Source organism: Coregonus lavaretus (assembly GCF_964263955.1).
Source record: "Coregonus lavaretus genome assembly, chromosome: 20".
NCBI lineage: Eukaryota > Metazoa > Chordata > Actinopteri > Salmoniformes > Salmonidae > Coregonus > Coregonus lavaretus.
The window spans coordinates 33767518-33792337 of record NC_140007.1 but is presented as its reverse complement, the minus strand read 5'-3'; the positions used below and the strand labels follow the sequence as shown (position 1 = coordinate 33792337).

General features: G+C 40.5%; 1 protein-coding gene across 2 annotated transcripts; it reads left to right on the top strand.

Annotated features, from left to right (window-relative positions):
- Positions 1 to 721: 721 nt before the first annotated feature.
- LOC311148003 (C4b-binding protein alpha chain-like) lies at positions 722 to 24820 on the top strand. Of its 2 annotated transcripts, XM_084184879.1 has the most exons (17): positions 722 to 806; positions 9359 to 9448; positions 9621 to 9809; positions 10025 to 10124; positions 10418 to 10491; positions 10612 to 10794; positions 11491 to 11664; positions 12164 to 12352; positions 12565 to 12664; positions 12968 to 13041; positions 13162 to 13344; positions 13974 to 14147; positions 20214 to 20258; positions 20960 to 21001; positions 21533 to 21581; positions 21989 to 22063; positions 22409 to 24820. In XM_084184879.1, exons 2-16 carry the CDS (start codon positions 9373 to 9375, stop codon positions 22047 to 22049), a joined length of 1713 nt encoding a protein of 570 aa, XP_084041005.1. In that variant the 5' UTR covers positions 722 to 806; positions 9359 to 9372; the 3' UTR covers positions 22050 to 22063; positions 22409 to 24820. The 2 variants fall into 2 exon arrangements, with proteins under 2 accessions (XP_084041005.1, XP_084041006.1); XM_084184880.1 differs by lacking the exon at positions 21989 to 22063 and having other exon boundaries at positions 22409 to 22501.

Sequence of the window (24820 nt, the reverse complement as noted above, 5' to 3'; positions counted from 1 at the left end):
TGAACAGGCTAAACAAGCACTTAGTAGTGCGGATGTTGATGTTGAAGTTTCAATGAGCAAGGCAGAGGCAAAAAGCCTGATATATACAGTGATGGTGCAGAGATGGCAGGAGCAGTGGAACAGAGATAATAACGAAAGGCCTTTATTTCAAGTACATAGGAAAGTCGGGGAGGGGAGGACGGCAGGAAGGGACAGAGTAGAGGAGGTCATTTTTACAAGATTAAGGGTGGGACACAGCCAGTTGAATAAGACATTAAATGTGATAGGAAAGCATCCAACAGGAAAGTGTGATTGTTGTCAGGAAACAGAGACCGTGGAGCATGTATTGCTACAGTGTTGGCAGTATCAGAGGGAAAGAGAGAGGATGAGATCTAGTATGAGGGAGAAGGGGATACAGGAAATTAGTTTAAAGAGTATATTGAGTAGAACGTTATTAGATATAGTCTCAAATATTTTGTTATCTTTTTTAAGAGCAACGGGGCTGGCAGGTAGGATTTAGTTTCTCCCGGTCTCTGGCCCACACTCCAGTACAGTAGGTGGCGGTAATGCACCATAACGTTGGATGCCAACCGCCGATAAACCCCACTGAAGAAGAAGAAGCCACGATATCACAGAAGAAGAAGCCACAGCAAGAACAGTGAGTTAGGCTGGCAGGACGGATTTAGTTTCTCCCTGTCTCTGGCCCGCACTCCAGTACAGTAGGTGGTGGTAATGCACCATAACGTTGGATGCTAACCGCCGATAAACCCAACTGAAGAAGAAGAAGAAGAGCAGCGAGTTAGTTGACACACCGTTTGAACAATAAGGTAAGACTTTTCCAAATACCATTGATTATCATTATTATAGAAAGTACTAGCAAGGAATGTACGCTAACATGGTACAAGCTGATCCAGCGACAATATCCGAGTTTTTCTCAAACTACACATCAATGTAGTTGAACAAAGACGACAAGTCACAGAGAGCGAAAACCCTCTGAATTTACAAACGGACAATCTGACAACGCTCTGAATTTACGAATGCCCAGAGCACACTCTGGCAGAGTGAATTTACAAACACAGTTAACCTCTTCCTCTCTGTCTATAGGTAGTTTCCAACGAACGATGGCGGAGTTGGTGCCTACAAGACGCCCTTACTATTGCTCTCTATTGGCCATATCATATGCCACACCCCTAGTGCGTTATTGCTTAACTATTTTCAATAAAATCACAAAAATACTCCCGCAACAGGGCCCCAATACACTAAATAACTTAGCTGGGTAACGCAGTAGATACATACTATTTATTTGGCTAACGTTTGCTAGCCTGGTTAATTAGTTGCTAGCTGCTAACGCGTTAGCTGTTTTACCATTAGCTGTAGCTGGGTTACGAGCAAATTGCATCACGGTGGAGTTGGGTTGCGACGACTGTGGGCGGTGTAGCTACCTATGTATAGGCTGGACACATGAAACTTTTAACATTTTTTCCTGATAAAACTACTTCATTGCATCTGACATGGAGCCCAGTTTCATAATATTACCATATGTCCCAGCTGCTTGCCGTAGATTTGAAGTAATCGCGAAAAAACAGGCATTTTCTTAGGGCGTTTTTCACTCTGCCAGCCCATATTAGTTCTATTGAGCACCGTGGCACCATCTCGCCTTCCGAACGTTCTATTCCCAGCCCATTGTTCTGCGTCACAATGAGACCTCTCCGCGTTAACCTTGTAGGCTTACCTCAGGTAACTATTATTAACAAGGTTATGGCTACTTTGTGTGCAAGATCACTGTTCGCCAGGGTAAACATTGTGGTGACCCAGAATGCAAACGTTAAACATTTTCTGGTCATGGTTAACCATCTTGTAAAAGCTAAACAAAACGCTTCTTCTTCGATGAGGTTTAACGGCGGTTGGCATCCAATAAATGTTGCATTACCGCCACCTACTAGACTGGAGTATAACTCCCTTATAATTTGCTTGGGAAAAAAACAAATAAAATAAGAAATAAATATAACAAATACCCTACCATCAAACACTACACATACAAAAAAAAACATATTAAAAAAACATACTCCGCTATTTGAAAACCTGTATGGTTGAAAGAGATGGGGCAAAAGGAGTGGCTAATAAGTCTGGCTGCACATCTGACTGGTTGACTTACTGCAAATTGAGAAATGATGTGACTAAACTCAACAAAAAGAAGAAGAAACTGTATTATGAAGCCAAGATCAATGATATATAGAATGATGGGAAAAAAACTTTGCAGTACTTTAAATGAAATTATGGGCAGAAAGACAATTTCAACTCCATCTTTCATCGAATCAGATGGCTTATTCATCACAAAACCGTTTGATATTGCCAGTTATTTTAATGATTACTTCATTGGCAAAGTGGGAAAACTTAGGCAGGAAATACCAACAATGAACAGTGAGCCATCGTATTCATGCATAAAAAAAAAAAAATTATGAAAGAAAAGTATTGCAAGTTTGAATTTTGTAAAGTTAGTGTGGGAAAAGTATTGTTATCAATCAATAATGACAAACTTCCTGGCATTGACAACTTAGATGGAAAGCTACTGAGGATGGTAGCTGACTCTAGCCACTCCTATCTGTCATATCTTTAATCTGAGCCTAGAGGAAAGTATTTGTCCTCAGGCCTGGAGGGAAGCCAAAGTAATTCCGCTACCCAAGAATGGTAAAGCGGCCTTTACTGGTTCTAACAGCAGACCTATAAGCTTGCTGCCAGCTCTTAGCAAACTGTTGGAAAAAATGGTGTTTGACCAAATACAATGTTATTTCTCTGTAAACAAATTAACAGACTTTCAGCACGCTTATAGGGAAGGGCACTCAACATGTACTGCACTGACACATGACTGATGATTGGTTGAAAGAAATTGATAATAAGAAGATTGTGGGAGCTGTATTGTTAGATTTCAGTGCAGCCTTTGATATTATTGACCATAACCTGTTGTTGAGACATTTCTGATCCCCAGCCCCATGGGCACCCCTACAATTAACACATACCACTACTTTCCCCAATGCTACACATTCCTTTGTCTCATGCCCTTCTGCACACTTCTTACACCTAGGAACCTCCCTCCTACACACTGCTGCCACATGCCCATAAGCTTGGCACCTGTAACAATGTAATGTATTCGGCACAAAAGCTCGTACAGGATAACTTGTATATCCTAACATCACTTTGTCGGACAAAGACTCAACATCAAAACTCAAAAGGACAGACAATGACTCTTCTGTTTCTCCACTCACGCCACCCTGTCTGCGTCGCACCAAACGACGAGCATCACAAACAACGGGAATCTTCCCCTTCAGTTGGTCAGCTTTCACATTTACCGCTACCCCAGTAATCACTCCTTTCATTGTCACTCTTTTCCTGAGAGCAAAACAATTCACATCTCTTGCCCCCAGTCGTTTAACACGGAGCGCCTGCTCCCTCTGACCAGCAGAAACACAAACAATTATCACAATACCACTTCTGGTTACCCTCAACGATTACACAGCGCCCAACTCTGTTTTCACCCACCCTGAAACCACAAATGGATCAGCCAAAAGGTAAGGGTCCACTTTTTCCAAAAACGTCACTCCTACTGTCACAGACTCATCTTTATCCTGACCCTCGGTGCAAGCCTCGGGCTCCGAGAACTTCACCACACATACCACCTCCAATACTTCGCCCTCATTCACTTCAATTTTTACTGTCTTCAACTCACTCTGCTTACACTTTATACCATTCTACTTTAACAAACCATCTCCCTTTTTTCCACAATTTTTAACCGACTCAAGCAGACCCTCTTTCTCTTAGAACTCCTCTGCCTCTCTATTTCCCTCCATTCCTCCTCCGTATTCCAAGTGTAAGTCTCCTTATGATAGATAATATTGCACTTCTCCTTACATACAGTGGGCTCCAAAATTACTGGCACCCTTGACTGGCAATGCACAAACAATACTTAAAAAAATATAAACAATATAATTATAGAGAAACTCAAAATACCAACGTGAGAAATACTGTACTTTATTAATGTTTCAATGGAACCTGCCAAAATCATACAATTATTCAATACAAAATAAATGTAACCAAAATCAAGGTTTCATAATTATTGGCACTCCTCATTTAGTACTTAGTGTAACCACCTCTGGCAAGGTTAACAGCATGGAGTCTTTTCCTGTAATGTTTGACAAGGTTAAGGAACACATTTGGAGGTATTTTGGACCATTCTTCTATGCAGATCATTTCAAGATCCTTCACATTCTTGGGTTTGCGCTTATCAACTGCCCTCTTCAACTCAGCCCACAGATTTTCGATTGGATTGAGGTCCAGCGACTGAGATGTCCATGGCAGAACATTGATTTTGTTGTCACAGAACCATTTCTGTGTGGATCTTGAGGTATGTTTTGGGTCATTGTCTTGTTGGAAAGTCTACCTACGGCCAAGTCCCAGCCTTCTGGCAGAGGCAACCAGATTGTCAGTCAAAATTGCCTGATACTTGGTGGAATTCATTATGCCATCAATCTTAACCAGTGCCCCTGGACCTCTGGAATTAAAACAGCCCCAAAACATCACTGACCCACCACCATATTTCACCGTGGGTATGAGGTGCCTCTCCTTGTATGCATCTCTGTTTCGACGCCAAACATGCCGATGCTGTATCTGACCAAAACGTTCAATTTTGGTCTCATCTGACCAGAGCACCTTCTTCCAGTAATAATTTAAATGACGTTTGGCAAACTCCAAGTGCTTGCGTCTGTGTCTTGGGGTCAGAAAGGGCTTTCTTCTGGCAACCCTTCCAAAGAGCCTGTGGTTGTGGAGGTGGCATCTGATGGTGCTTTTTGAAACCTGGTGACCCCAAGACGCCACCAAGGCCTGCAATTCTTTCACAGTGATTCTTGGGGATTTTGTTGCTTCTCTCACCATCCTCCTCCCTATCCTGGGGGGCAAAATGCATTTGCGTCCTCTACCTGTGAGGTTTTCAACTGTTCCATATATTTTAAATGTTTTAATGATTGCCATGACAGTGCTCAGTGGTAAATTCAATCGTTTGTGGATCTTCTTGTAGCCATTACCAGATTTATGAAGGTCTACAACCATCTGTCTCTTTTGAACTGCCAGTTCTTTTGTTTTCTTCATGGTGTTGGATGACAAAAGGATATTGCATGCGTGTTACCTCATTTTTATACCCTAGTGAAACAGGAAGTAATGTAATGGCTCAATATGATTCCTTAAGACTTAGACACTTAAAAAAGTGGAATTTAATTCCTGGTTTAATTTTGGTAGATGTTATTTACAATAATCTTTAAGGGTGCCATTAATTGTGAAACCTTGATTTGGAGGATGTTGATTTTTAATTAAATCAATAAATGATTTTGGTGGGTTCCATTGGAACATTAATATAGCACAGTATTTCTCACATGTTGGTATTTTGATTTTATCTCTATAATTATATTGTTTATATTTATTAAAGTTTTGTTTGTGCATTGCCAGTCAGGGGTGCCAGTAATTTTGGAGGCCACTGTACATCTTGTTCTTGCCTTGTCAAGGGACGCCATTTAACTGGCTGTTACAATCTCCATACAATCAGCACGAACCCCTCGGAATGTAGCGCTCAACAGTGCATCCCACTTGTAAAGCAGCTGCTTCGTCTTGATGTTCTTCTTTATCAATAGCTCCCGCGACGGTTTTCCATTTCAAACAAGTGCGGATTCCTCGATTTGCTTGCTCAGACCCCAGGGACATCACCTGATAGACAATCCGTTTCCCCTAAACAAAACACATGTCCAATTTTTCAAGATGGCCGATTTTCGTAGGCATCGAATTGAGCGAATGCTGTGCAGGTTCACGGAGTCGCAAACCAAATGGATAGGTCTAGCTCATTGATTTGTAGATCTGACGCAGTTGCTACCTCAGATTAGTTTAGCAAGTGTAGCGAATGAGGTATGTAGTACCCACAAGGCCACAGGGAGGAGCACGAGAGCTATAAACCTTACTGTTTTTTGCCTTAAACCCTAAACCTAACAATCAATCAAATGTATTTATAAAGGCCTTTTTATATACGCAGATGTCACAACGTGCTATACAGAAATCCTAAACCTACCTATAACCTATTTTAGCCTTAACCCCTAACCCTCATTCTAGGGTAGGGTAGCCTAGAACACTTAACTATTTTTGTAATAATATTATGTTAATAAATACCATTATAGTACTAAATATCATTTTGATAGGTTTTCATTTAAAAAAAATAACAATCTAAGTATTTTGCTGTTTATTTTTTGTTATTTTATATATTTATTATTGCAAGGCAGAACATTTTATAAACAAATGTGGTTTAATTTCAAATGTGGTTTGAACTGGGCGTGACCTAGTAACCTCTATGTGAAAGTCCAGCAATTGGCGTAGGATAGGTGGGGCAGGGTTGAGACTGAACTCAGGAATTAAAAAGAAATTAATTATGAAAACCTTCTTAAGATGGGTAACATTATCTGCCAAAGTAAAAAAAAGACTTCAAGGGCCAATCAGCGGTGGTCTCACGTCACAGTTTTGGTAAAAAGCTGGGATGGGGCTGGAGAAATGTAACCACTAAAATGTATAGACGGAGTTATGGATGCAAGGACTGACCATCCATGGTAAAAAAATGAGTTTTAACCATGTTTTCAGGCTTTACAGTTTTGTTTGTTTTTTTACAAACATTGGAGTAAAACAAGGTTGTATTTTGGGTTCTGATAGAGAATAAAAGTTAAACTAAGCTCATGAGGCATTTATAAGTTATATATTATTTTTCTGAATCAATGGGTAGATATCATCATTTAATGTATAAGTAAAAAAATGTATGTGTATCCAAAAATGGATGTAGTAACTGCTGATTCACCTTTTAACATTTAAACACAGACACTGGAAATTAGCTTTATTTTTATATACAGTACTAGTCAAAAGTTTGGACACACCTACTCTTTCAAGGGTTTTTCTTTGTTTTTACTATTTTCTACTTTGTATAATAATAGTGAAGACATCAAAACTATGAAATAACACATATGGAATCATGTAGTAACTAAAAAAGTGTTAAACAAAGCAAAATATATTTGAGATTCTTCAAAGTAGCCACCCTTTGCCTTGATGACAGCGTTGCACACTCTTGGCATTCTCTCAACCAGCTTCATGAGGTAGTCACCTGGAATGCATTTCAATTAACAGGTGTGTCTTGTTAAAAGTTAATTTGTGGAATTTATTTCCTTCCGAATGCGTTTGAGCCAATCAGTTGTGTTGCGACAAGGTAGGGGTGGTATACAGAAGATAGCCCTATTTGGTAAAAGACCAAGTCCATATTATGGCAAGAACAGCTCAAATAAGCAAAGAGTAACGACTGTCCATAATTACTTTAAGACATGAAGGTCAGTCAATCCAGAACATTTCAAGAACTTTGAAAGTTTCTTCAAGTGCAGTTGCAAAAACCTTTATGATGAAACTGGCTCTCATGAGGACCGCCACAGGAAAGGAAGACCCAGAGTTACCTCTGCTGCGAGGATACGTTCATTAGAGTTACCAGCCTCAGAAATTGCAGCCCAAATAAATGCTTCACATAGTTCAAGTAACAGACCCATCTCAACATCAACAGTTCAGAGGAGACTGTGTGAATCAGGCCTTCATGGTCAAATTGCTGCAAAGAAACCACTACTAAAGGACACCAATAATAAGAAGAGACTTGCTTGGACCAACAAACACGAGCAATAGACATTAGACCGGTGGAAATCTGTCCTTTGGTCTGATGAGTCCAAATTTGTGATTTTTGGATCCAACCACTGTGTCTTTGTGAGACGCAGAGTAGGTGAGCGGATGATCTCCGCATGTGTGGTTCCCACCGTGAAGCATGGAGGAGTAGGTGTGATGGTGTGGGGGTGCTTTGCTGGTGACACTGTCAGTGATTTAATTCAAGGCACATTTAACCAGCATGGCTACCACAGCATTCTGCAGCGATACGCTATCCCATCTGATTTGGGCTTTGTGGGACTATCATTTGTTTTTCAACAGGACAATGACCCAACACACCTCCAGGCTGTGTAAGGGCTATTTGACCAAGAAGGAGAGTGATTGAGTGCTGCATCAGAAGACCTGGCATCCACAATCACCTGACCTCAACCCAATTGAGATTGTTTGGGATGAGTTGGACAGCAGAATGAAGGAAAAGCAGCTAACAGGTGCTCAGCATATGTGGGAACTACTTCAAGACTTGGAAAAGCATTCCTGGTGAAGCTGGTTGAGAGAATGCCAAGAGTGTGCAAAGCTGTCAAGGCAAAGGGTGGCTACTTTGAAGAATCTCAAATATAAAATATATTTGGATTTGTTTAACACTTTTGGTTACTACATGATTCCATGTGTTATTTCATAGTTTTGATGTCTTCACTACTATCCTACAATGTAGAAAATAGTAAAAAAAATAAAGAAAAACCCTTGAATGAGTAGGTGTGTCCAAACTTTTGACTGGTACTGTAACTTAAAGGTGATTTGGCCATAAAACAACAACATGCTCACATGCCCCCATCACTTTTATTGATTTTTAGCTAGCGGTGGCTGATGTTAGCTGAAGTTTGTAATGGCTGTATAAAGAGATCTGAGCCATGGATTAGTTTCCCCTGGCCCATAGACTACTTTCAGGGTGAGGATCCATCTAACATTGTGATCTAAAATAGTGAACTACTACTTTAATGTAGTAGTGCCCTGTAGAGCATGGCGTTTGCAATGCCAGGGTTGTGGGTTCGATTCCCACTGGGGGCCAGTATGAAAATGTAGGCACTCACTAAAAAACTGTAAGTCGCAGTGGATAAGAACGTCTGCTAAATGACTAAAATGTAAATGTAATGAGTAAGGAATAACTGTAGGCTCCTTATCAGTACGTTTTTGGCCTTGTTGTGTCCGAGTCCAGTAACGTTACCAGCTAGCTAGCTAACTTGATCTACTAGCTAGGTTATCTATCTGACCACCCTTAGGGAAACCTTATTGTGAGTAATATGTGTATTTCCTTGTCAACAGTGTGATTGAGGCAAGTGGATATTTATCTAGCCGATCAAACTCAACTCCACGTTTTACAATGGAGTTGAGCGGCAACTAGTGTGTGGACTAAAGCACCAGCGTCACATAAAATCACAGGTGCTATTCTTTGGGTTCTGAAATCTGTCGTTTTTGATAAAAACTTCATTTTATGTGACGTCGGAGCTCCTGTCCGCACACTAGTCGCCGCTCAGCTCCATCGTAAATCAGTGAGTTTAGTCAGCTAGTGGATATTGTGAGAAGTTCATCCGCTTAGGTGGGGATCTGGCAAAACGTTACAGTACAAGCAAACCAACCAATCCAGGAAATTGTGTGCTGCTGCTTGTTACAGGAAAAGAAGACGTCATGCAGCCCTCTAACGTCTGTTGGTCCTTGATGAAATGGATGGTCCAGCTGGCCTTGATGTTTCTCACTATTCAAGGTGGGGTCATATCTGTATAGAATCAGAATCCTATTTCTTTGCATCTCTGTGTACAGACGGTGGTTTGAAGCTTACACTACTACAGTTTATGGGTTGAATTGACGGTGTTGTCTCCTGTATTTGTTCACCTTGGTCATTAACATTCACTCCATTTTGTCTCCACCTCTTTCAGCTCAAAGCTGCACCAAACCCATAGGAGGGCCAAACATGGTTTTGTCAGATGCCTTCATCATTCGAGAGACATTTGTAGACAGAGCAACAGTCACTTTTGACTGTGCAATTGGATATGTCCGTGTAGGAGGGTCTCGTACAGTCACCTGTACTGCTGGCGTGTGGAGTGAAGTGAAACTGATATGCGAAAGTAATATAATTGTTTTTGTTCAGAAAAGTTATGCCATATTCTTGTAAATGTTTCCCGTTTTTAGTTACCCACTCGCAACTTGATATATTCATTGCCCATCCATAGATCTTCTTGAAATACTAGCCTGGAATTCGGACCTGTTTTGTGCTAACATTCAACTCTTTGCCACTCTGTCATTTTGAAAGTCTGACTGGTTTTCTCTATGGTTGTTTCAGGGAAGTCGTGTGGCTCCCCAGGAGAAGTGATGAACGGCGATTTTGATCTCTCTGAGGGGATCTTGTTTGGCGACAAGGTTGTTGCTACCTGTAACACTGGGTCAGTGCAAGGCTATTTGCTTCCCCCCCCGAATTCTTTCTTGAGTGTTAGATGTGATTTCTTAGAGTTAACATGGCAACTGTCATGTTTCACAAAGCTGTCCATTTGTAGGCCTAATTTTGTGATTTCCAAATAGGCCTTACTCAAACTTCCCTAAAAGTTAAACAAAAATGTTTTTTTATTTTTATGTTTGGCATATTATCTGTCATTACTATTTTGATCAGAGCTCTCTTGTAACCCTTGTTGTCCTAAAAGCAAAGCTCCAAAAACTGTCTAATCTTTCTATTTTTCAGCTATATGCTTGTGGGCAGCGGTGTAAGGACCTGTATGGACGGAGGCTGGGATGGCAGAGTTCCTGTATGTGAAGGTTAGTAATCTGAAGGAGCATGTCAAGTGAAAATAACAATAACTTTAACAGTTCTGTGCTTGTGCCTAAATCAAAACTCTTCATAACTGATCATAACTGCGGTTGTGCTCTAATCTGCAGTGGTGAAGTGTGGAAAGCCCCCCACCATTGTCAACGGTGGGCCTGTTGTCTCACCTGAAGAGACGTATAACTATGGAAGTGTAGTGCAATATGGCTGTGAGAAGGATTACACTCTGGTTGGAACTAAATCCATAATCTGCTCTGAGAATGGAGAATTCCAGCCAGCTCCACCTGAGTGTAAAAGTAAGTTGAAAGCTTGCCTTTTTTCCCATTCTAAGTATGGTTGTTAACAAAATATATAGAACTGCTCACATGAACTGCTTACAACAGGGGTGTCAAACTCATTCCATGGAGGGCCTAGTGTCTGATGGTTTTTGGTTTTTCCTTTCAATTAAGACCTAGACAACCAGGTGAGAGGAGTTCCTTACTAATTAGTGATCTTAATTAATCAATCAAGTACAATGGAGGAGTGAAAACCCGCAGACACACGGCCCTCCATGGAATGAGTTTGACACGTGGCTTACACTGATCAAATCTATATGGGCTCCACTTTTTTCCTCCACCACACAATCGTGAGCATGTTCCAGATGACCTCCTCTGAAAGATAAATGTGTAAATATCACAGTATCTAGTTTAATAAAATGGAACATAAGCACAGATGTGCATGAAACAGGCTAAGCAAGCAGTCTAAAACATGGATAATGTGTAGGCCTATTCTAAAAACCATGATGCAACATTAAGCTCAGAGGAAGTGGTTTACAATAGAATCTACCCTATTTATTTGTTAGATAATGATTAGTTGCAGGATTCATAAATGGGTGACTATAACAACATTGTTTATTGCTTCAAGTAGTCTAAAACCAATAAATAATATACTTGGGTCACATTGTTCACCTCAAAACAGTAGCTAAGGACATCTCTCTTTGTTTATGTCTGCAGTGGTCTCATGTCCTCGTCCTGTTATTGAGAATGCCGTTCGGATTGAAGGCCGTCCCCCCTATACGTACAAGTCTTTTGTGACATATAAGTGCAACGCTGGATATGAGATGGAGGGACAAGCCAGTCTGACCTGTGAAATAGAAGGCTGGTCAGCTCCTTTCCCTACATGCAAAGGTAAGACTGATTTCAGTGTTTGTTATTTAACACACTTTGGCCTATATTTTAGCTCAGATATTTTGTGCATCATTTGGTGTGTAGGAACAGAGGACCAATGTGTCAGCAAACTGTATTTTCTAATGGAATTGACCTCAACTCATATAAACACATTGAGGCTTTTTTGATAAGAAAAGATGGTATGTGTGTTAATGTTCATGCTATTGTTATTTTTCACCATATGCATGCCTGTGCATAGCAACCTCAAGTATTTATTTTCCCTTTTTACACTTTGAGTGATTGACTAGCTATCTGGTCCAACACCATTCTACTCCTCAGACCACACTGGCTGACTAAAGCATTTGAGGGATCAGAATCCTATTTCTTTGCATCTCTGTGTACAGACGGTGGTGTGAAGCTTACACTACTACAGTTTATGGGTTGAATTGACGGTGTTGTCTCCTGTATTTGTTCACCTTGGTCATTAACATTAACTCCATTTTGTCTCCACCTCTTTCAGCTCAAAACTGCACCAAACCCATAGGAGGGCCAAACATGGTTTTGTCAGATGCCTTCATCGCTCAAGAGACATTTGTAGACGGAACAAAAGTCACTTTTGACTGTGCAATTGGATATGTCAGTGCAGGAGGGTCTCGTACAGTCACCTGTACTGCTGGCGTGTGGAGTGAAGTGAAACTGGAATGCAAAAGTAATATAATTGTCTTTGTTTTTGTTCTTTAAAGTTATGCCATATTCTTGTAAATGTTTTTAGTTACCCACTCGCAACTTGATATATTCATTGCCCATCCATAGATCTTCTTGAAATACTAGCCTGGAATTCGGACCTGTTTTGTGCTAACATTCAACTCTTTGCCACTGTCATTTTGAAAGTCTGACTGGTTTTCTCTATGGTTGTTTCAGGGAAGTCGTGTGGCTCCCCAGGAGAAGTGATGAACGGCCATTATGATCTCTCTGAGGGGATCTTGTTTGGCGACAAGGTTGTTGCTACCTGTAACACTGGGTCAGTGCAAGGCTATTTGCTTCCCCCCCCCGAATGCTTTCTTGAGTGTTAGATGTGATTTCTTAGAGTTAACATGGCAACTGTCATGTTTCACAAAGCTGTCCATTTGTAGGCCTAATTTTGTGATTTCCATATAGGCCTTACTCAAACTTCCCTAAAAATTTAACAAAATGTTTTTAAAAAAATGTTTGGCATATTATCTGTCGTTACTATTTTGATCAGAGCTCTCTGTTGTAACCCTTGTTGTCCTAAAAGCAAAGCTCCAAATACTGTCTCATATTGTCTAATCTTTCTATTTTTCAGCTATATGCTTGTGGGCAGCGGTGTAAGGACCTGTATGGACGGAGGCTGGGATAGCAGAGTTCCTGTATGTGAAGGTTAGTCATCTGAAGGAGCATGTCAAGTGAAAATAACAATAACTTTAACAGTTCTGTGCTTGTGCCTAAATCAAAACTCTTCATAACTGATCATAACTGCGGTTGTGCTCTAATCTGCAGTGGTGAAGTGTGGAAAGCCCCCCACCATTGTCAACGGTGGGCCTGTTGTCCCACCTGAAGAGACGTATAACTATGGAGATGTAGTGCAATATGGCTGTGAGAAGGATTACACTCTGGTTGGAACAAAATCCATAACCTGCTCTGAGAATGGAGAATTCCAGCCAGCTCCACCTGAGTGTAAAAGTACGTTGAAAGCTTGCCTTTTTTCCCATTCATTCCATGGAGGGCCTAGTGTCTGATGGTTTTTGGTTTTTCCTTTCAATTAAGACCTAGACAACCAGGTGAGAGGAGTTCCTTACTAATTAGTGATCTTAATTCATCAATCAAGTACAATGGAGGAGTGAAAACCCGCAGACACACGGCCCTCCATGGAATGAGTTTGAAACATGTGGCTTACACTGATCAAATCTATATGGGCTCCACTTTTTTCCTCCACCACACAATCGTGAGCATGTTCCAGATGACCTCCTCTGAAAGATAAATGTGTAAATATCACAGTATCTAGCCTAATAAAATAGAACATAAGCACAGATGTGCATGAAACAGGCTAAGCAAGCAGTCTAAAACATGGATAATGTGTTGGCCTATTCTAAAAACCATGAAGAAACATTAAGCTCAGAGGAAGTGGTTTACAATAGAATCTACCCTATTTATTTGTTAGATAATGATTAGTTGCAGGATTCATAAATGGGTGACTATAACAACATTGTTTATTGCTTCAAGTAGTCTAAAACCAATAAATAATATACTTGGGTCACATTGTTCACCTCAAAACAGTAGCTAATGACATCTCTCTTCGTTTACGTCTGCAGTGGTCTCATGTCCTCCTCCTGTTATTGAGAATGCCGTTCGGATTAAAGGCCGTCCCCCCTATACGTACAAGTCTTTTGTGACATATAAGTGCAACGCTGGATATGAGATGGAGGGACAAGCCAGTCTGACCTGTGAAATAGAAGGCTGGTCAGCTCCTTTCCCTACATGCAAAGGTAAGACTGATTTCAGTGTTTGTTATTTAACACACTTTAGCCTATATTTTAGCTCAGATAGTTTGTGCATCATTTGGTGTGTAGGAACAGAGGACCAATGTGTCAGCAAACTGGCATGTTTAATGGAATTGACCTCCACTCATATAAACACATTGAGGCCTTTTTGATAAGAAAAGTGTTAATGTTCATGCTAATTGTTATTTTTCACCATATACATCCCTGTGCATAGCAACCTCAAGTATTTATTTTCCCTTTTTACATGTTATGAGTGATTGACTAACTATCTGGTCCAACACCATTCTACTCCTCAGACCACACTGGCTGACTAAAGCATTTGAGGGATCACAACAGTAAAGTGTTGTGACAGACCGGACAAGAATAGTTAGTGGCCTAATTATATGTAATGTCTTTATAGCCCTTCTGACTACAACAAAGCCCCCTACTACCACCACTACTGTGGCTACTGCAGCTACTACAAAGATAACCACAGTCCACGTTAAGAGCATTTTGATACTGCTTGGCACAATCCTAATCTAATGTTATTTATTTATTTATTTATTTATATATATATCACACACACACACACACACACACACACACACACACACACACACAGTTGAAGTCGGAAGTTTACATACACCTTAGCCAAATACATTTGAACTCAGTTTTTCACAATTCCTGACATTTAATCCTAGTAAAAATTCCCTGTTTTAGGTCCGTTAGGATCACATCACCACTTTATTTTAAGAATGTGAAATGTCAGAATAATAGTAGAGAATTCTTTATTTCAGCTTTTATTTCTTTCATCACATTCCCAGTGGGTCAGAAGTTTACATGCACTCAATTAGTATTTGGTAGCATTGCCTTTAAATTGTTTAACTTGGGTCAAAAGTTTCGGGTAGCCTTCCACAAGCTTCCCACAATAAGTTGGGTGAATTTTGGCCCATTCCTCCTGACAGAGCTGGTGTAACTGAGTCAGGTTTGTAGGCCTCCTTGCTCGTACACGCTTTTTCAGTTCTGCACACAAATCTTCTATAGGATTGAGGTCAGGGCTTTGTGATGGCCACTCCAATACCTTGACTTTGTTGTCCTTAAGCCATTTTGCCACAACTTTGGAAGTATGCTTGGGGTCATTGTCCATTTGGAAAACCCTTTTGCGACCAAGCTTTAACTTCCTGACTGATGTCTTGAGATGTTGCTTCAATATATCCACATAATTTTCCTTCCTCATGCCATCTATTTTGTGAAGTGCACCAGTCCCTCCTGCAGCAAAGCACCCCCACAACATGATGCTGCCACCCCCGTGCCTCACGGTTGGGATAGTGTTCTTCGGCTTACAAGCTCCCGCCTTTTTCCTCCAAACATAACGATGGTCATTATGGCCAAACAGTTCTATTTGTGTTTCATCAGACCAAAGGACATTTCTCCAAAAAGTACGATCTTTGTTCCCATGTGCAGTTGCAAACCGTAGTCAGTTTTTTTTTTTGGGCGGTTTTGGAGCAGTGACTTCTTCCTTGCTGAGCGGCCTTTCAGGTTATGTTGATTATAGGACTTGTTTTACTGTGGATATGTATACTTTTGTACGTGTTTCCTCCAGCATCTTTGCAAGGTCCTTTGCTGTTGTTCTGGGATCGATTTGCACTTTTTTTTGTGGAGGTCTACTATTTTTTTTCTGATGTCTTGGCTGATTCCTTTTTATTTTCCCATGATGTCAAGCAAAGAGTCACTGCGTTTGAAGGTAGGCCTTGAAATACATCCACAGATACACCTCCAATTGACTCAAATTATGTCCATTAGCCTATCAGAAGCTTCTAAAGCCATGACATCATTTTCTGGAATTTTCCAAGCTGTTTAAAGGCACAATGAACTTAGTATACAGTGGGGAAAAAAAGTATTTAGTCAGCCACCAATTGTGCAAGTTCTCCCACTTAAAAAGATGAGAGAGGCCTGTAATTTTCATCATAGGTACACGTCAACTATGACAGACAAAATGAGAAAAAAAATCCAGAAAATCACTTTGTAGGATTTTTAATGAATTTATTGGCAAACGATGGTGGAAAATAAGTATTTGGTCAATAACAAAAGTTTCTCAATACTTTGTTATATACCCTTTGTTGGCAATGACACAGGTCAAACGTTTTCTGTAAGTCTTCACAAGGTTTTCACACACTGTTGCTTGTATTTTGGCCCATTCCTCCATGCAGATCTCCTCTAGAGCAGTGATGTTTTGGGGCTGTCGCTGGGCAACACAGACTTTCAACTCCCTCCAAAGATTTTCTATGGGGTTGAGATCTGGAGACTGGCTAGGCCACTCCAGGACCTTGAAATGCTTCTTACGAAGCCACTCCTTCGTTGCCCGGGCGGTGTGTTTGGGATCATTGTCATGCTGAAAGACCCAGCCACGTTTCATCTTCAATGCCCTTGCTGATGGAAGGAGGTTTTCACTCAAAATCTCACGATACATGGCCCCATTCATTCTTTCCTTTACACGGATCAGTCGTCCTGGTCCCTTTGCAGAAAAACAGCCCAAAAGCATGATGTTTCCACCCCCATGCTTCACAGTAGGTATGGTGTTCTTTGGATGCAACTCAGCATTCTTTGTCCTCCAAACATGACGAGTTGAGTTTTTACCAAAAAGTTCTATTTTGGTTTCATCTGACCATATCACATTCTCCCAATCCTCTTCTGGATCATCCAAATGCACTTCAGACGGGCCTGGACATGTACTGGCTTAAGCAGGGGGACACGTCTCGCACTGCAGGATTTGAGTCCCTGGCGGCGTAGTGTGTTACTGATGGTAGGCTTTGTTACTTTGGTCCCAGCTCTCTGCAGGTCATTCACTAGGTCCCCCCGTGTGGTTCTGGGATTTTTGCTCACCGTTCTTGTGATCATTTTGACCCCACGGGGTGAGATCTTGCGTGGATCCCCAGATTGAGGGAGATTATCAGTGGTCTTGTATGTCTTCCATTTCCTAATAATTGCTCCCACAGTTGATTTCTTCAAACCAAGCTGCTTACCTATTGCAGATTCAGTCTTCCCAGCCTGGTGCAAGTCTACAATTTTGTTTCTGGTGTCCTTTGACAGCTCTTTGTTCTTGGCCATTGTGGAGTTTGGAGTGTGACTGTTTGAGGTTGTGGACAGGTGTCTTTTATACTGATAACAAGTTCAAACAGGTGCCATTAATACAGTTAACGAGTGGAGGACAGAGGAGCCTCTTAAAGAAGAAGTTACAGGTCTGTGAGAGCCAGAAATCTTGCTTGTTTGTAGGTGACCAAATACTTTTTTCCCACCATATTTTGCAAATAAATTCATAAAAAATCCTACAATGTGATTTTCTGGATTTATTTTCCTCAATTTGTCTGTCATAGTTGACGTGTACCTATGATAAAAATTACAGGCCTCTCTCATCTTTTTAAGTGGGAGAACTTGCACAATTGGTGGCTGACTAAATACTTTTTTTCCCCACTGTATGTAAACTTCTGACCCACTGGAATTGTGATACAGTGAATTATAAGTGAAATAATCTGTCTGTAAACAATTGTTGGAAAAATTACTTGTGTCATGCACAAAGTAGTTGTCCTAACCAACTTGCCAAAACTATAGTTTGTTAACAAGACATTTGTGGAGTAGTTGAAAAACAAGTTTTAATGACTCCAACCTAAGTGTATGTAAACTTACGACTTCAAGTGTATATACTCAGTCAGTTTATTAGGTACACCACCCGTTCATGAAAAAGGATCGCTCCTACAGACAGTGAGTCACGTGGCCATGGCTTGCTATATAAATCAGATATCGAGGCATTCAGTTACTGTTTAATTGAACATTTAGAATGGGCTAAACGAGTGACCTATGTGACTGAGCGTTGTATGATCATCAGTGCCAGGCACGCCGGATCCAGTATCTAAGAAACAGCAGCTGGGCTTTTCACACACTGGGCTTTTCACGCACGACAGTGTCTAGGGTTTACCGAGAATGGTGGGAAAAGCAAAAAAACATCCAGTCAGCGGCAGTCCTGTGGGCGAAAACAGCTTGTTGATGAGGGAGGTCGAAGGAGAATGGCAAGAATCGTGCAAGCTAACATGCAGGCCACAAACAGACAAATAATGAAACAGTACAACAGTGGTGTGCAGAACGGCATCTCGGAACGCACAACTCGTCGATCCTGGTCAGGGATGGGCTATTGCATCAGAAGACCACACCGGGTTTCACTGCTATCAGCTAAAAACAAGAAGAGGAGGCTCAAGTGGGCACGTGATCACCAACACTGGACAATTGAGGAGTGGAGAAACATTGCCTGGAACATGACGAGTTCAGTTCACTTGAGTGGCCTGAGCATTCCCCAAACCTCAACCCAATAGAGCATCCTTGGGATGAAATGGAACGGGCTGTTCGCAGCATGAATGTACCGCCGTCCAATCTGCAGCAACTGCGAGATGCCATCGCGTCGTCATGGAACAACATCCCTGTGAAATGTTTCCGACACCTTGTTGAATGCCCCGAAGGATTCAGGCTGTTCTGGAGGCAACGGGGGGTCTGACCTGGTACTAGATGGGATCCCTTATTGATGTCACCTGTTAAATCCACTTCAATCAGTGTAGATGAAGGGGAGGAGACCGGTTAAAGAAGGATTTTTAAGCCTTGAGACATAGATTGTGTAAGTGTGCAATTCAGATGGTGAATTGGCAAGACACATTAATTTAAGTGCCTTTCGAATGGGGTATGGTAGTAGGTGCCAGACGCTACTGCGTTTTCACGCTCAACAGTTTCCCATGTGTATCAAGAATGGTCCACCAGCCAACTTGACACAACTGTGGGAAGCATTAGAGTCAACATGGACCAGCATCCCTGTGGAACGCTTTCGACAGCTTGTAGAATCTATGCTGAGGGCAAAAGGGGGTGCAACTCAATGTTTTGTACACTCAGTATACTGTATATAGCCTAGCAGTGGCTTTGCTTCTGACCCCTCATGTTCTTCTCCATAGCATTACCTAACCTACAGGAAATCAGAGAGTGCCTGTTGTACAGCTGAATGACCTGAATTCACATGTTTTAGTGTTGATAGAGAGAAGATATTATGCTAACACTTTGCACCTAACACCTTAACTCATTGTATTAGCCTAACCTTTGATCCTTTGTGGTAATACAATAACCCAGTGGTGTCTGTCTGAGGCTTTGGAAGGACCTCAACACCAAGTTACATGTCATAGTCTGTGGCTGAGGTGCAGAATCATCATTGGTTCTGTGAAGTATACTCAGCCTAATATGCTCACTACATTCCCCTAGTAAGTTGTGTCCAAAGTGATATGCTTGTCTACACTTTCATTGACACTTGAATTATACATTCAAATTTAATCTGATTGGCATCCAGTGGTAGTTTATGGTGGCTTTTCTCCATCAGACTCTCCTTCACCTGAAACAAAGGATAGATTGTGATCTGAATATGTAACAATGTACCTGTCAAGTAGTCATGGAGAAAAACATAACCCATATCAAATGCATGAAGTAATCATCACTGTCCTCACAAACGGCTGAATCCTATCTTGAGTTATGTGAGCTCTTGGCCTACCTCTAACACGGAAATAAACTATTGGATGTGTTGAAATGTAACACTAATTTGTTCACCAGTGTGCCATGCCACTAACTAGATCTGGAATGATAAACGTAATTCTCTACACCCATCATACCGATCACTTATCGCAGGTATTTTGCTGATATCGTTCATTTCGAAAAGTAGTCTTTACTAGAGAAATGTGGAGTTTGAAATGACATTTTTGCTAATATGGGTGATTTGTTAATCGGACAATTGATGGCTTCAACCATCAAACTAGTAGTTTAAAGATTGATGATAATAATAATATTTTGTAAAAAACAGTTACACATTGTTATTAACTTATTGATCGTTATCACATAAATTCAGGAAATGCATCGCAATATGGATATTTTTTTCCATATCGCCGAGCTCTACCACCAACACCACCTCATTCTTTCACTACATTCTTTTGATTTGTTTTATCTAACGTCAGTTTCCTGTGAGTGTGTTAACCCAAATATCACTTCTTTATGTAGAAGAGCATGTACCTGATCCCACTGATCAAACCCCGAAGCCCAGCGGTAAGCTATGCCCCAGTTGCTATCTATTGGTGTTGTATATGATGTAAGGATGGGCATTTGAAATTATTTCAGTATTCAAATAATATCATATTTTTTCGGATATCCGGATAGTCGAAATACATGTTTTAAAGAATGTTATTTTTGTTTACGTCAATGGAAACTTGCTCGCGTGACTCGAGAGAGAATCAGGTGTGCTGCGATCTGACAGTCTGTGTGGCACAGAGGGAAAGAGAGAAAGTAGCCAAACCGACTCGCGCTAGTTAGATAACTTAAGGCTGCAACAAATTTGTGTATCATGATTTCTTATATTGCCTTGACTGCATCAAATCATTGTTTTGCTAGCTAGCTACAGTAGCCAGCTAGCCACAGTAGCCAGCTAGCTAACTAAAGTAGCTAGGAAAATGGAGGCTACTTTGCTGCGCTCCCTGTCAAATGTCTACAACTCCATTCATATTCGAATAACTGTGCCCATCCCTAATGTTGTTACAACCAATATTTATTACCTATTTGCTGTCTATTGATGTTGTATATGATGTTGTTACAACAGTTAGCTATCACTCAGTTGCTATCTATCGATGTTGTACAGTATATGATGTTCTCTTTGATGGTTCAAGCAGTATTTAGGCTATTTAGTGACGACTCACCTTCACTGCAAATTCATGTCACCTTCCTTCCTTCTGTGTATGCTTATTTATTTACAGACAACACTGGGTTAATAGCAGGCTGTGTTGTAGGTGTACTTGGTAAGTTGCAGCAGAAGTTGTTTTTGAATGACGAGCTACATGGATAACAACTATCAATCATGGAAGATACCATAGGCTATTGCAGTCCAACATTAGTGATGTAACATTAGCATCATGCTAATAAGTGGGAAAATAGTCAAATTCACAGAACTATTCTTCTGATGAAGAGATTCATTTAATTGGCAACTTTTTTGTTTTCAAATCAAGTTATCATTCAACAATTGTGTACTTGTTGCTGTACTATTAATTAATTTTCTAACATATACTCACCAATGTGTAGGCTTTTTAATACCTTGGGAGTATTTTGTTTCTTGTGCAGAACTGACAGTTATTTGTAATTTGCTTTTGTTACTGGCATACAGACCTATAACAATACCACTTGTCATGCCAATATTATTTTTCCATTATATTCACAATAAGGAAAAGGATCAGGTATGTTTGGGTTTTAAAATGTATGCCAAGTAAAAATGAACTACTTCAGATGTTAAACAGAATAATACCTTATGGATTCATACTTCTTTTTCTTTCTAGTCGTACTTCTTTGTCTTGCGGTATTTGTATTCTACAAAGTTAAACGAAGGTAAGAAGTTCTCATTTCATTAACTAACATCCAACCAATGCTTGCTTCCAGTCATGGCTCCTCCCTCTTTTCTTCATAGCTCACTAAAATGTTTGGAGCTCAGTTTCATGTGTTCTTACACTCGCATCGTTGCCACCAATGCCGGTTTCTACCAATGCTGCATGATTTATGTTTGTAAAGCTTTCTGGTGTTTGATATCAATACACACGCAGACCAGCCACAGTAGTGGAGCAAAGTGAAGGCAATGGCCATGTCAGAAATGGATTGGTCTTTTAGCATTGAGCTGGTTGGTGTGTCTGTCATTGAAGAGGTCTAGATGGGTAGTCACTTAGGTGGTGGGCAATGGTGGCGGTTTTCTAAGGGTGAGAAATAGTCATGATGACCAGTGCTCGACTTCTGGGTTACAGCTCTCGAAGTGGCTACTCAGGAAATGTGGCCACTAAAAACTCTGAAGACAATGAGTTGTAGCATCCTCGGCCATGGTAAGAAGATGGGCTTCTGAGCACACCATTTTTATTTAATTTGAGATAATAAAAGATGGTTGGTATGTGATCGAGAATGAATTGGCAGTGAAATGCAAAATGTTTTGTTTTTTTGAAGGGTGAGCATGAACCTTGAACTGAACCATAATGATCTCCATCTTGGCTTCAAGCTGTCATGTTGTGGCAGCTATTCAGTCATATGTGTCAAAGTCCAACATATTTACCCAGTTTGTGTTCCACAGGTCCACGTTTGTTTTTGTTTAGCTGGGCAGATAGCTATTATCAGTATATAAAGAAATGTATTTTTGGGAGATGTTTAACTGTATTTTATTTCTATTTTTGTAGTGCCAAGTAGCCTACTTTACCTTAGTCGTCTCCTGCTAATTGAGAAAGAAGTCACGGAGAACGGGCTGCTATGACGGTGCCCCCGAATCAACTACCCTTCCGCTCAACAATACAGCAGCCCCTCCCAGACACCGGGAATGGTTCATATCCTTTCAAAGGAAGCTCTATTACGTGATGATTAGGAACTTCACGATGAAGAATGTATTGGTTCACTCCCATTTGGAAGCTTGTGCATAAGGAGTGGCCTAACTTCATTACTTAATCTAAGCCTGCTTTATCTCATTGCCTACATTCTGATGTTAAAATTCCCCCATATGTATGGCAGCTGCTCTTCAGGGCGACCATGCATCACAAAGCCAGTTTTACCCCCTCTGAAATAAAGACATTTAAGGAAATCTTATCCTTTGCGATATAAAAAAAACCCACTCACAATATATCATGCAGTTTGATATGTCATACCACCAAAGGTCAACAATGGTTTCATAGACCAGGTTGCAGATGTGTTGAACGTAACCTCGAGTTCATGAACAAAATCTGGTTCAAAGAGAATCAATGGGCTTTCACTAAGTTTAGCTGTAGTCATTGGCCTTGGACAAGTCTTAATTGTGTAAATATCAGGTAAATCTAAAAAGGTTGGTTTTATAAGGAGACCATGGAATTGATGCAGTATACTTATTTTGTAAAGTGTGCTAGTTCTTTGAGGGATCAAGGACTCTGGCTCATGATCCAGCTTCTGAATATTTATTTGCACTTAAAGCCTATTTGTATTGTCTTGGAGTTCTACTGTAGATAAGCCAATGAAAGATTTATTTAAAAAAAGATGTAAATACATTTTGTTTTAATGAGAAGTTAAAAAGGAAAAATACATGCCTGTAATGTTCCAATGTCTATTTTCAGAGATGAATCATGTTTCCGTGACACATTTTCACTCTAAACTGTTCTGGATTTGGGTGTAACTGGCTCACATTGAATGTGTAAGATTAATTCTGCCGACTGATTTAAGCAGATTGCGCAAATGTATTGGAGATCTGCTTTTCAACCACTTGTAATATAACATCATACCTAACAGTTGAATTACTGCCTTGAGTAAATTTACAAAGTGACGTTCACAACAGTGCAAGACTATCTGGGTCGTGGTGTTCTATAGGCAGGACACCTGTAGCTCTCAGTAATATCAGGCTCAACTTAGTGTGTTTTGAATGTTCAAAGTGCTCTGGATTCTTCACTATGCCTTAGCAATGGAAAATACCAAACATTCTGCAGTTGTACCCTTTATTTAATTTGTATTATCTTGACAGACATTTTCCACTGCCCTTTTTATTCCATTGCTTGGTTGTCTCTTACAGGCTGTCCTGTTTTTTCTTTGTTAATGAAAATAACAGATGTAATATGTTGTGTGAGATCTAATAGCACTTGTGGGCATAAAACTAGTGGTTGCTTCATATTAACATTAACATTTTAGTCATTTAGCAGACTCTCTTATCCAGAGCGACTTACAGTTAGTGAATGCATACATATTTTTTATTTTTTTATTTTTTCTACCCCCTGTGGGAATCGAACCCACAACCCCGGCGTTACAAACGCCATGCTCTATCAACTGAGCTACATCCCTGCCGGCCATTCCCTCCCCTACCCTGGACGACGCTGGGCCAATTGCGCGCCGCCCCATGGGTCTCCCGGTCGCGCCGGCTACGACAGAGCCTGGATTCGAACCAGGATCTCTAGTGGCACAGCTAGCACTGCGATGCAGTGCCTTAGACCACTGCGCCACTCGGGAGACCTACGAAAGCAGGTTCTTATTTATTATGCTAAGAAGTTTAGAAAGTTGCAAATAAAAGTGTAATGAAGAATATTTTTAGAGTTGGATGTCTATTGTATAGCCTACAGTGAATTTGAATTAGCTTTATTCTGGTCAATGTACCCTACTAAGCAGAGCGGTGTTCAACATAACCAAACAAGACAACCACATTTTTAATGCTTTTTACTTGCTATGTTTTCAAAATGGAATGCAAATCATGTTCCAGAATGTCATCTTTCATTTGATCTTGGAAACCATTATTTCCAACAGAGGAGCACATTGAATTAACAAAATGAAGTATTCATGTGTTTTGAAGTATACTGTAGTGGCTCTATTCAATCTGTATCGCTGAAGCGTTACATATTGCGCAATATAAATGTAAAGGTAATTTCCGATTGGTCAACATGCAGCGTTTACTGTTAATGCAGTCTCTGCTAAAGCTGGAACAATGTCTGTACTTGTGTCTTTGGTTTCAGTGTGTCTGTAACCTGTTAAATTCCGTGTGGAACCACTTTAAACTGGTATGTTGTGGTCAGCCAGTTATGAATTTTTTTGCACTTGTTTGATTTAACTTAATGTACCAATCAATTAAACAGCAATCATTTTAACATGAA

Coding starts and splice junctions, on each gene's coding strand:
- LOC311148003 (XM_084184879.1), top strand. CDS start 9,373: ATGCAGCCCTCTAACGTCTGTTGGTCCTTGATGAAATGGATGGTCCAG. Junction 12,353..12,564: donor AGTGAAACTGGAATGCAAAA/GTAATATAATTG, acceptor TGGTTGTTTCAG/GGAAGTCGTGTGGCTCCCCA. Junction 12,665..12,967: donor GTTGCTACCTGTAACACTGG/GTCAGTGCAAGG, acceptor TCTATTTTTCAG/CTATATGCTTGTGGGCAGCG.